At 41.4% G+C, this 12,585-nt stretch overlaps 1 protein-coding gene across 1 annotated transcript in view; it reads left to right on the top strand.

Moving 5' to 3' along the window:
* LOC149322838 (tyrosine-protein phosphatase non-receptor type 18-like) overlaps positions 1-12,126 on the top strand; it is a 57,280-nt gene extending 45,154 nt beyond the window's left edge. The window contains exons 12-17 of the mRNA XM_089483718.1: positions 2,307-2,386; positions 4,709-5,052; positions 5,973-6,055; positions 7,078-7,105; positions 8,572-8,676; positions 10,930-12,126. Of these exons, the coding sequence (XP_089339844.1) occupies positions 2,307-2,386; positions 4,709-5,052; positions 5,973-6,055; positions 7,078-7,105; positions 8,572-8,676; positions 10,930-10,997 (708 nt within the window). The 3' untranslated portion in view covers positions 10,998-12,126. The remainder of the gene's footprint in view (positions 1-2,306; positions 2,387-4,708; positions 5,053-5,972; positions 6,056-7,077; positions 7,106-8,571; positions 8,677-10,929) is intronic.
* The last annotated feature ends 459 nt before the right edge of the window (positions 12,127-12,585 follow it).

Genomic DNA, 12,585 nt, shown 5'->3' with positions numbered 1-12,585 from the left:
AAGTTGGTAATGGTAGGGGAACTTTTATACATATGTGGTTGGATTGTCCCTCAGTGCATGAATACTGGAAAGAAATTTTGCAGCTGATCTCCAAGATCACTAAACAAAGCATACAATCATCACTACTCCTGCTCCTTTTCTTTTTTGTTATTGATGAAAATAATGTCCTGCAACACAAAGAACATATTTGTTTTCTATTGGCTGTTACTAGGCTCGATATAGCTAAAAACTGGAAAGCTGACCGTTGCAGGATGGTGGACTAGACCTTGGGACCTGTAGTTAATGGAGAAAATTGCAGACAGTAATACTAGAGCAGTGGTTCCCAACCTGTGGGTCGGGACCCCTTTGGGAGTCGAATGACCCTTTCATGGGGGTCGCCTAAGACCGTTGGAAAACATCTATTTAATTACAGTTATGAAGTAGCAACGAAAATAATTTCATGGATTTGGGTCACCACAACATGAGGAACTGTATTAAAGGGTTGCGGCATTAGGAAGGTTGGGAACCACTGTACTAGAGCAAGAGACTTACACTCTGGGTTGACTTTCCACATGATTTGGCATCCGCTTATTGAATAAATCCAGTGGGACTCATCTCATCTATCAATCTCATCTAAATTTTTATGGGAAGATGTCTTCCAAGATCCCTGAACATGTGTTTTGTCTATAATTCCTAGGGCAGTACTTTGAGTTACGGTTTAATTTCTGCTTTTTCAATGAAATAACCACATCTGAGGGTTTCTTCCCTCTGACGTTGTTTTTATTTGTTGTTGTTTTAGTATTTTGTTTGTTGTCATGTTTTGTTAAAAAATAAAACAAAACAAATTCAATTCAGAATTGGTTCCAACATTAAAGGAGCTGTTTGTGATGCTATACCTAATCCCAAAATAAGTTCAATACTTAGAATAGCTCTTTTAAAGTTGCCATGGGGGGGATTTATTGACTCATTGGGTCAATAAAACCCAGAGGGGATTTACTGACCCACTGATATGGACACTATCAGCAATTTTATTAACTGAAAACAGGTGTGAGAATCTATAGCCCTCCAGATGTTGAAGCACTCCCTTCACCCCACACTATTGGCCAAGATAGCCGGGTGTGATGGAAACGGAGTCCAAAACAGAATAGCCATTTATGTATCACCAAAATAAAAGGCAAAAGAAGACACAAATCTGCATCAAGTTTCCACTGCATATGTATAAAGCAGAGTCAGAAATATGATAAAGTTTACCAAAAATTAGAAGCCCAATATAGTTCACCATAGTGAGGAATATGTTAACCACTGACCTCTTGGCTTCCTGAGTCTGCTCCTGTCCATGTGCAAAGTGATAATGGAAAACCTCTTTCATCATCTTAGGGTTTTTAAACTTTAAGCTGGATTGGACCGTTCATCAAACAGGACTGTTCTGTAACTGACCTTCAGACAGACAATTTTATCCTGTAAAGTGAGATTCTTGGTTGCTCTTGTAACATCTGAAGGTCCACAGTGTCTCCAGCCCTGATCTACAGCATTTCTAAGTCATTTCTCAAAGGCTTGAGCTGGGTTAAAAAAAACCAAAACCATAAACTAAGGAGCAGTTATAATAAAGGCCCTGTCCCAATGCTTAAATTATAAGGGAAGGAGGAGCAGGATGCTCCCTGAAATTCATAAGCTCCACCTGTGTGAAAACAAATGAGTCACTTCTCTAAAGCGTGGATATCTCACAAATAGCAAATATGATAAATCTGTGTGCATGAACTACTATATCCATTGAAAGTCTAATTGGGGACTCATGGGAATGAACATTCCTCCATGTCTGGATGGACGGAAAGACAACAGATACATATAGCATCAGGGAACAAACTACTTTGTTTCCTGTGTGCAGGGAGGATAGTTTTGTGTGGTTTTTTTGACACACAGGTGCAATATCATCATTTGACAGGAAACTCACAGGTAAAATCTGAAGCAGGGGGGAGCTTACCAGAGAAATAGGAAAATCCCACTTCCATCTAGTTTGGCAGGTAGGACAGTGTTGTACCGCAGCCATTATGTTGAAACCCAGATATGTTCATCAGTTCAGAAACATGCAGTTGGGCTGCTGTCAGGTGTTCCAAGGGGAATGAAAGAATAAAGAGCAGTTTTAAGAATGAATGGGCACTCAAGAGTTATGAAATAAGGTTCTCCTTCTTTCTCCCCTCCTCGCTAGCATGTACAGGGTTAATGCGAAATGATGCTTACGGCAAACTTCCTGCTTCAGGAAGTTCTTACATCTGTACTGGCCTAAAATATCATCTTTCACTTCCCTTTTCTTTTCTTCTTCTTCACAGAACCATCTTCCCCTCTATGACGACGCCCTCTCTCTCCGACGCCCAACAGCACCCCTGCTCAAACGAAGCACCATCCTCCGGTAAAGATGGCATAGGGACTGAGTTTTGGGACCAGCTAGTCTCTACAATGAAAGCGGAGCCTTTTCTGTGGTGGCACTTCACTGGAATGCCACGATGTAAACTATGATGTTTATCACACTATACTCTTAAAGTGCTACTATTCTACTTTGACTCCTCTAGCTGCCTCCTGTTGCATTCTGGTATTGGCAGTTTTAAGGAGGGGTATTTAAAATTCTCAGGCAGAGAAGTTCTCTGCCTGAGAATTCTAAATACCCCTCCTTAAAACTGCAAATCCCAGAATGCAACAGGAGGCAGCTAGAGGAGTCAAAGTGGAATAGTAGCACTTTAAGAGTATAGTGTGATGTAAATTTGGGCCAGGTTTAAAGGGCTATCAGAAGCCTTCGTAACCGTGTAAAATGTGCCTGTGTGTATCTGAGTGCTGTTTATATATTTTTATATTTTAATAATTGTTTATCAGTGATTGTTGACTTAATGCTCATTAAATAGTTATCCTTCATGTCTCATTTTAACTTCTGAATATTTACATGGAGTTATAGCTCATCTTTGATCTATTATGCAAAGAATGGTGGACTTGAAAACAGTAAATAAGAAGTAAGAAAGAACTATAATATAGGAGTTCTAGGGAAAGAGAAATTGCAATTAAGTGGAGAAGAGTTCTTTCTGGCCTGGATGTTCTGTGGTATGGCCTCCTCTAAATCAAAGTGCTCGGGCTTGGGAATTTCAGGAGGGCACTTGAGATAAATTATTTGAAATGGGGAGCGGGGAGGAGGAAACGCTTTGTGAATTGGATGGACAAAAGGACCGGTTCTTTGCTGTTGTCCTTCAAGCTCCTCCTGAAGACAAACCTTTTTAAACTGAGATTTTCAAACTATTTGTTGATGTTGTTGTTGTGTGCCTTCAAGTCATTTGAGACTTATGGCAACCCTAAGGCAAATATATCACTAGGACTTCTTGAAAGAATTTGTTCAGAAGGGATTTGTCCTGCCCTTCCCCTGAGACTAAAGAATGCAACTTGACCAGTGTCACCAAGTACGATTCCATGCCAAACAGGAAATTGAACTCTGGTCTCCCAGTGTCTTAGTACAACACTCAGACCACTACACCATGCCAGCAACTTAGCCTCTCTTTAAAGACATTTTTACTGCTGTCTGTCCTCAATGGACCTATCCAGTGATAATGCTAAGATCCAAAAGCCAGGATCTTGCAGCACCTTTGAAACTAACTGAGTAAAAGATGTTGTAGCACAAGCTTTTGCAGACCTAGGGGCTCCACAGACCAACACTTTGTGCTGGCCTGTAGGCATGGTGAGGGCTGAGCGTCCAGACGCTCTGAGTGCTCACCACGCCACCCAGGCACGTGCCATGATGACACTCGTCATGCACAGTGCCCAAACGGCACTCTGCACAAGGGACATCATCATGGCACGTGAACGCGCCTATGGTGTTGGAATTATCACTTTCTTGAGAATTGCTAGAAACTCAGGAAAGTGGAAGAGATTGTTTAATCTCTCTAGCAGAGCAAACACAGAGGAATATGAGTGAGCAGGAAACTAGGTCCACTATATCTCCCAGTCCCACGTGTCCCCAATAAAACACAGTCACTTGGTTAAAGTGAATAATAAAACAAGTTTACTTACAAAAATATGTAGTATGAAGTAACACACAGGTCTAGCTTCATGTTGCAGAAAAAATAAGGTAAGAAAAAGTAGGTTACGTACATCTTAGAAAAGTTTCTTGTCAGCATGCAAGGAAGGCATCTTCTCCTGAGCAAGGAGAGGGCAGGAGAGAGATAATGGTGGCTCCTTCTCTCAGGGACAACAGGCAAGGTGTGCTCATGGGTAAACAGGAAATGGAGGAGGGGCTGTGAGTAAACAATAAACTACTATAGACATGCATTACTAGAAGGTCTCAGCATGCGAAGTTGCTATATCCCAACATATGGCAATCCTTCCGGGACGCAAAAATAACCCGCCCAGAAGCAGGTTCTTTTTGGTCCCTCTGGAGGGTGCGGCGTTTGGCTGCCACGGCCTTCTTCTGGGGCAAAAATGGGCGACATTTAGCCACCTGTCTGCACAGCCCCCTAATCTACTTCCTCAGATGCAAGTCTATGAAAGCTTATGCTACAACACCTTTCACTCTGTTAGTCTCAAAGGTTCAAGATCCCTTTGCATAGTGATATTCCAAACTGACACAGCCATATCTCTGAATTCTACCCCAATGGGAAAATATTGTCCTCCAAATATACACATCCCTAAAATCCCAATAGACAGGTGCCATCATGCTAGGAAGACATTTCATTTTACTCTATTTTCTTTGGTCTAGGAGCATCTCAGTGCCAGCTGAATCAACCCCTATAACACTTCCAGAACTACCTCCAAAGCTCATCAGAGGCATGGGCGATACCTATGCTGTTGTGAACAAAGTTCGGCGAAGCGGAGCTGGAATATCTCCCAGTTCTTCTACCAGTGAGGCTAAACTTGATGGAGAGGGACCCCTATATACTGCTGTGAAGCCACGGAATAGTAATGTGGTTGACAGCACCCTAACAGTTGACCCCAGTGCCTTTGTGGGAATCCAAGCCAGCCACTCCCTGCCAGGGAGTCCCATACGACGCCCACCTTCCAGCATAGCCTGTGAATACACCCAAGTAAATTCATCTGTGCCAGGTATCAACACAGCTGTCCTTTTATAAAAATATCTGGTTTCATGTGTGTGTGTTTTCGGAACTCATATAATTCTATTTTGTTGTTGTTATTTGACTGTCAAACTTTAAGGTAGGTAGAATCAAAACTGCAGAATGGTAGAAAGTGACATTACTGTACTTGGAACTTGTCACATTATCTGATGAAGTATTGCTGATTCCTAGAATACTGAATTCAACTGGAATCATTGGTGGGCAAAAATTCTAAGCAGTTCTATCTGATATATTGTGAAACTGAGAATAATGATTATCATGATTTAAATTATTCTATGTTGTTGTTGTTATGTGAGTGTATTATTATTATTATTATTATTATTATTATTATGTGAGTGTAACTTCTTCACATAGGGAAGGTGGCACTGAGGGTCTGGGTGCCCCACTGCATTTTTGGTTCCAATGGACCAACATAAGCTACTCTTCTTTAGCTTCTTTTGCCAGACTTCTTTGAATTCCATAGTAAACTAGTTTTACATAGGTTAAACATGGGAGCATATAAATTTGGATGCAGGTGAAAAGATTCTAGTCCTCATGAATACACAGGCCAAATATCAGAATTTTGATTTTATGATCATTTTGAAGCTCACGTGTAGCAGGACCCAAGCAACTATCAGTGGAATCTAGAATTTTTTCAAACTTTTTTTATGCCAATATAGGATCTTGTTTTGTGAGAAAGAGAAATGAAAATATCCACAACAAAATCCCAAACTTTCAGACTTTACATGTCTGATGCCACTTATCTAGATTTCCTCTGTGCTGTTATGGGTAAAACTGAGTCAATGTAGTGCAGGCAATGCACAGTTTCTGAACAGCTTAAAAAGTTCCTGTCTGGATGCAATTAATTGACTTTTGGGTCTGATTTATCTTCTGTTTTCCTCACCTCTCCAGCAGATTCCAATTCCAGAGTCACCTCTTCCCCATCTCATTCTAATGGACTTGGGAAAACCCTTCTGAGGAACCTGATACCCCCGGTATATATTTTGTGTTCTGTTTTTCTGCCAGAGGCTCAAGAACACAAGATGCCAGTGAATATGAACAAAAATTATGGACTAGCTCCACTTAGAGCAGAGCCTCGCAGATTTTTTTTTAATGTATCATCGTCATCATTTGGAGTGCATTTTCTGTCAACCCTATTCTGCAAAGCCAAGGTTGGGGATGTCAGCATCTGGGTAGCCATATGTTCTGACTTAGAGAAGGGAGTCATTATGGTCCAGTGGCTAGCTAGAGAGTTGTATTTGGCTTTAGAAAACTTGGCATTGGGTCAAGTTCCAATTCTGTAGTGCAATCATTTTTAGTTTTTGGTTATTCATCTTTTCTGTCTGAAGAATGGGGAAAATACTGAATTACTCAGAGGACAGGGTAGACCCAATAAGTATTGCAAAGTACTATACCGGTTAATAGCTCCATTCTAGAGGACAGTATTATTTCTGGATAACATATTACAGGATAGGCTTCCTTTCCAAAAAAACAGGCAGATAGTAACCAAGAAAAGTTGAAAATTCTCTCTGACCTGTTACAGTGTTTATCAGAATGGGGCTAAAAAGTCAAGCTATACATGAAAAGGGATATTATAAGATAACACAGGTCAGGATGGGTGAATAAAATGTAAAAAAAAAACACCAAAAACCCTCTCAGCCAAATGTGACACTAGGTGCAAGAGTCACTTTCTTGGGAACTAGAATTTAAAAAACAAAATAAAACTACACATCTAACCCTTATCAGTGATATGCTTGAATATGTACAAATGGTCTAGTAAAACCATCAAAGAATAGCAACTGACAAATAAAGCTTCTAATAGGCAGAGTTTGAAGAAAACTGGAAGTGGACTTCTAACTATATGCAATTTTGGTTTCTGGGAGCGAGGAATGGCTGGCTGGGGGAGGATGTGTCCCCTAGACCCAGATAACATGTTGGTCCCTGCATTAGGTCCTAGAGTTTAGGCAGGAATAACAGATATATATTTTTTCTGAAAATCTCTTTTCTTTCTCTCTAGGCTTTTAGTTCATCCCCTGGAAAGAAAGGTGAGAAGCAAAAGGGCTAACTTTAGACAGAGGGGCTGTCCTTTCCACAAAATAAGGTTACGGTTTATTCCAATGTATGACTGGGTTCTTGTTCGGTCTGAATTCAAAGGTGCTTCTGGGATGGAGATGGCATTTACTTCTCCAGTCCCATGCCTTCCAGATGTGGGCCAGGGATGATGGGTATTCTATACCAGCATAGTTGGAGACTGCTATCTTGCAGGAAACTGCACAATGGTCTTTAGTTGAAGATACCGTTTTTTCCCCAGCATCATGAGAAATTTTGATTACTATAGGAGGGGACAACCATGGAAAGTTATGGGACTTCATTAGCCCCCCAGGAGATTTTGGTAGGCCCCACACATCCCCCTAGGATTACCAGGCTGGAAACTAGAAAGGCCTCCAGTATCTATAATGGTGGTATAGATGAAAGTTTTGGCTTGTCATAGAACCAGGTAACAAGCAACACTTGCTGAAATTCTAGGTTTTACACAGCCATTAAATGCACATGAGTCTCTAGAGTGTTCATTCTGGCAGCCCCTATTTCCCATTGTGTCCCCTTACAAAAATAAAATAAGTTTTGGCCACAAAGTTCTTCCAATGGAGAATTTTTTCCATGATTTTAAGCCTTTTACAAACTTTTATTCAATACCTGTTTTTTTAAAGGCCTAAAAAGGTTTGGGTGGTGGTGAAAATGGCTTCCTAGAGGACATTTGGGAGAAAAAAATTGATTCCTGGGGGATTGGTTTGCAAGACTAAAAACTGGAGAGGGCACCTGTACCTATACTGGTTGTGTAGAAGAGGAAAAATTCAGCAGGCATTGCTTCTTGCCTGGTTCCATGACACGCATTATCTGCAAAATTGCCTCTTCTACATGACTGTTACAGGTACAGAAGTCCTCTCTAGTTTTCACTCTGGCAGCCCTTCATGTGGCATCCTGGAAGCCACACTGTGCCTTTACTATGAGGACTGAGGAATACTGTTTTGTAATGGCTCCATTACTGTCTCCAAGGGAGAGCTCAGAATGTGAGACTGCAGCTGCCACCATTCTGGGCATTGGCCAGTGAAGTGTCAAGGGGTGCCCCCATTTCCCATGCCGATTTGTATGTCTTAATATAAACTGATATTAATATAAAATTGCAGGACAGATACACTTGCTTTAATTTACAGAGGTGCAGAGAGACATTTGGCCCTACAGATATTGTTGGAATGAAGCTCACTTTACCCCAGCCAACACAGTTAATGGTGAGAGGAGCTGCAGTCCAACACACACCTAGTGAAACACAAGTTGTTCACCCCTACTTTCCATGGACAAGAATTATCTTCCTCCTGTCCCCCTCTTTCAAGTAGTTTCCATTTAAGCAAGCTTGGGGCTGAGACCCTCTTCATGTTCAGATTATTAAGTGTTTGAACAACACTATTGTGATTATAAAATGTGGAGTGTTAACTTCCCTATTGTTTCTGAACAGCTCCACCATCTCCGCGGATTGCCACCACACAAGCTTACGAAGATGTGAACGACACCACCCTTAGGGTCAGCCCAAATGCTGTGGGACCTTCTACCAATACAATGGGTGAGTAAGGAGATTTCAGATAGTAATGTAGTACTGTAACGTTAGGGTTGCCAGTTCAAGATTGTCCTAGGCTCTGAGGTTTCCAAGCCAAAGCCTGAGACTTAGGGATCCCCCTAGTGATGATATTAAGAGTTATGTATTAAGTACAAACCACAGTTGCTCACAGCTTGTCACTGAAACACACACACACCATATTCTCCTGTTCTGAAATTAAGATAGAAATCTTAGCTAAAGAGGCTGTTCTCAGATCTTCTTTACCTGCTTAGGGGGATGGGAATAGGGGACATTTAATCTGGCCTACTTGCATCTAACCAGGCGGACGCATTGTGTGTGTGTGTGGATATGAACCTAGGCACCACACTGATAGGAAGAGAAGGTGTAATGTAATTAAGTAAATATATACACCTGAAGTAGCAGCAACAAATTAATTAAGGCTTGCAAACTGTAGCAGTTTGCTGCTCTACTAGCTGGGCTAGAAATTAGCACACAGTCCTTTTCTCTTGCCTGTAGCTGATCCCCCCAAAACTGGAGAATTTTCACTTTTTCATCTGGAGAAACACACATGAAAATTGGAGATTTAGAGCCAGGCACTGAAATCTGACAAGTCAAGTACATTTGAAGGGTAGGCAGGGGACGTGTACCTATAGTTAGCATTTGGGCTCTTGCATGTGTATTACAGACCCATGCGCAGTATAGGGCTACAATATTTTAATCTTAACTAGAAGCTGATTAATTAATGACACTGGGCATTAAGGACGGATTTGTTCATTGGAAGCTGTTTAAGCTGTAGTTGTGTAGAAGCAACTGCAAATTAACAAGAGACTATTAAGTTTTTATAGCAATGATAAACATTGCTATAAAATTCATCTATACTTCCTATACTTACTTATCCATCTATTGTTGTTAGCCTGCCCTTGAGTTAGTTCCAACTCATGGCTACCCTGTGGATGAGACATCGTCAAGAATCCTTATCCTCCACTCTCCTGCCCAGATCCTGCAAGCCTTTGCCCACAACCCCCCTCCCCCAATCGAGTCTATCCAACTGGTTTGCGGTCTTTCTCTCTTTCTTCTACTCTCTACCTTTCCTAGCCTTATTGTTTTTCTAGTGATCCATGCCTTCTCATTACGTCGCTAAAGTATGATAGTCTCAACTTGATTGTCTTTGCTTCCAAAGAGAGCCCTGGTCTGACCTGTTTAAGAACCCATTTGCTTGTCTTCTTGGCTGTCCATGGTATCCTAAGTACTCTTCTCCAGCACATTTCAAATGAGTTGATTTTTTTTCTGTCTGTTTCCTTCATTATCCAGCTCTCACATCCGTACATGGTGACTGGGAATACAATGGCCTGAGTGATTCTGACTTTACTGCTCGGTTGTATGTCTCTGCTCTTCAGTATCTTTTCCAGTTCTTTCATAGCTGCCCTTCCCATTCCTAGTCTTCTTATTTCTTGACTACAGTCTCCATTCTTGTCAATGTTTGATCCTAGATATGGGAATTCTTTAACTATTTGAATTTCCTTGTTCCTCTGTGGTCATTTATTTTTGTTTTCTTTATGTTCAATAACCCTGCTCTTATACTTTCTTCTTTGATCTTCCTTAGTAGTTGTTCCAGGTCTGTGATGTTTTCTGCTAGTACGTATTATCTTAGATTGTTGATATTTCTTCCTCCCGTTTTCACTCCTCCTTCTTCTCTGTCCGAGCCTGCTTTTCTTATAATAGTTTCTGCATACACATTGAACAGATAAGGTTGAAAGGATGCAACCTTGCCTGACTCCTTTGCCAATTTGGAACCATTCTGTCTCTCCATGTTCTGTTCTGACAGGGTTCTGATAGGGCCACACATTTCCTTTTCTGCACAAGCATCTCTAGAAAGAAATGTAAACTATGTTGTCTGCATTTGAAATTTTCCCTAGCATGGCTGCCTGCTCAGCTTCCGGTACCAGGTTGCATTCCAAGTTGCACAGTGGCCCACCTCTGATGTAGAGTAAGAAACCCATAATCAAGAGAAGGGGAGAGCAGGATTGATAATGACAGCATCACACACACCAGAGATCTGCAGAGTGTTATTTACATCCTCTGCTTTACATTAAAATGACCATTAAAAAAAACAAACCGAAGACCAATAGGCTGAACCAGAATTCCTGCTCTGACAGTTGTGATAGGGGTGCCAGGGAATGGGGACAAACCCAGGGGAAATCATAAAAAGAAGGGATAGGAGGTAAAAAAAATCACTGTACCTTCTCTCTCCTTGCATAGGATTTAATTTCCGCATTGGGAAGCCCAAAGGACCAAGAGAACCTCCTGCTGAATGGAGCCGAGTGTAGGAAGTACTTCAGATATATACCAACAGATGTGCACAGAACGCTATTTCAGCAACTGAGCAATTGAGACTGGCCCAAGCTGCTGCATTCTTCTTCCTCATAGGGGAGTACTTTTGCAAATCAGCACACTGTCCTCTAGGGCCACATACCAAAATGAAGGAGTTGTGAGCACTATACTCCAGGACATTTCATAGCCAGAAGAGAAGAGCCACAGGAAGGAGAAGGAGCTATAACCCTCCAAGGAAAACTTGTTCCTGCAGTCGACTCTGCTTCGCTAGATCTTGAGTGGTTCTGTGGTCCAAGAATAAAGCTGGCTTGAAGGCCTTCATCTCCAAAAATGTTTAAGTCCATCACTGGGCCTACTCAAGTGCCAGAAACCTTCAGCGCTGGGGGCCCCAATTCAACAAGCTAATTTGTATAGTTGTAACCAACAGCCACAGGACCAATTCTAGTTCCCTCACGATGCTGCCTTATCTTCCCAGTACATGTCAGCTCATTTCTCCCTTCTTTCTGCTCCCATCAGCAGCAATAATTGTTTTAGAAACCCCATGTGGAGCTGCCCATGGAAGGAGAAGGAGACAGCTAGCAGAAAGACTCAAGAAATATTTCTCAACTTAAATATTTAAGGTCCAACAGGCCCACTGTATATATCATCACATCTTAAATCAACTTCTTTGCAAATCTGGTTGTAACCAAAGGCTTTCTCCCATGGCAGCATCTGAGTTTTTGTATGCAGAACACTTCTGGCCAAATATTCTAAGGAGAGGAAATGTGGATCAAGAAACAAGGAAGGAAGATGAAGCAAAAGCCCTTCCTTTTAACTTCTGGAAACCAGGCTTATGGGATAGCTTTCACACCTTCAGAGCTCTTTTCAGATTCCTTTGCATCCATGAGAACTAGAAGCTTCCTTTCCTCAAGACAGAAGCTCTACCTTTTACGTGAGAAAGGAGGGAACACTCAGAGAACACTCCCCACCATTTCTTTTCAAGTTGACATGTTCAGTTTTATGGTACTCTAAAGCCCAAATAGTCAACACAAGAGGCCCCTATAGTTTAACTTTCCTGAAGGAAATGAAAAGCAAAAAAGGAGGCAACACAAGGATTTACTGTATCAAAAGTCTGCAAAGATCAAGAAAAGGACCTTTACCTCTCACACACCATTGCTTCATCTATCATATATACTCCACACAATTACATTATGGAGAGGGCTTGGGCTGATACAGCCTCCCAAATGAAAGGATTTAAAGGCCTCTGGGATCCACTTCACAATTCCAATTTTAGGCATCATGTTTCCACATACTGCCAAGAAATGTTGATACACTAGGTCAGATGTCCCATGAGACATGGAGATGAAGGTAATTTCAGTCATTACATCCTCCTATATGTTCTTGTTAGCTAGAGAGCTTACCAGCAACTCTCACTCATTCTAAGACTGCTGCCACACTGCAGAATTAATGCAATTTAACACCACTTTAACTGCCATGACTCCACATTATAGAATTGTGGGATTTGTAAGTTTGTTGTGGCAGCAGAGCTCTCTGACACAGAAGGCTAAATATCTCACAAAATTACAAATTTTCAAACTGCTCTAA

This window comes from Sceloporus occidentalis, unplaced genomic scaffold (assembly GCF_023333645.1).
Source record: "Sceloporus occidentalis isolate IW3139 unplaced genomic scaffold, rSceOcc1.0.p SCAF_1, whole genome shotgun sequence".
Taxonomy (NCBI): domain Eukaryota; kingdom Metazoa; phylum Chordata; class Lepidosauria; order Squamata; family Phrynosomatidae; genus Sceloporus; species Sceloporus occidentalis.
The sequence above is the reverse complement of the archived record's forward strand: the minus strand, read 5'-3'. Positions and strand labels throughout refer to the sequence as shown.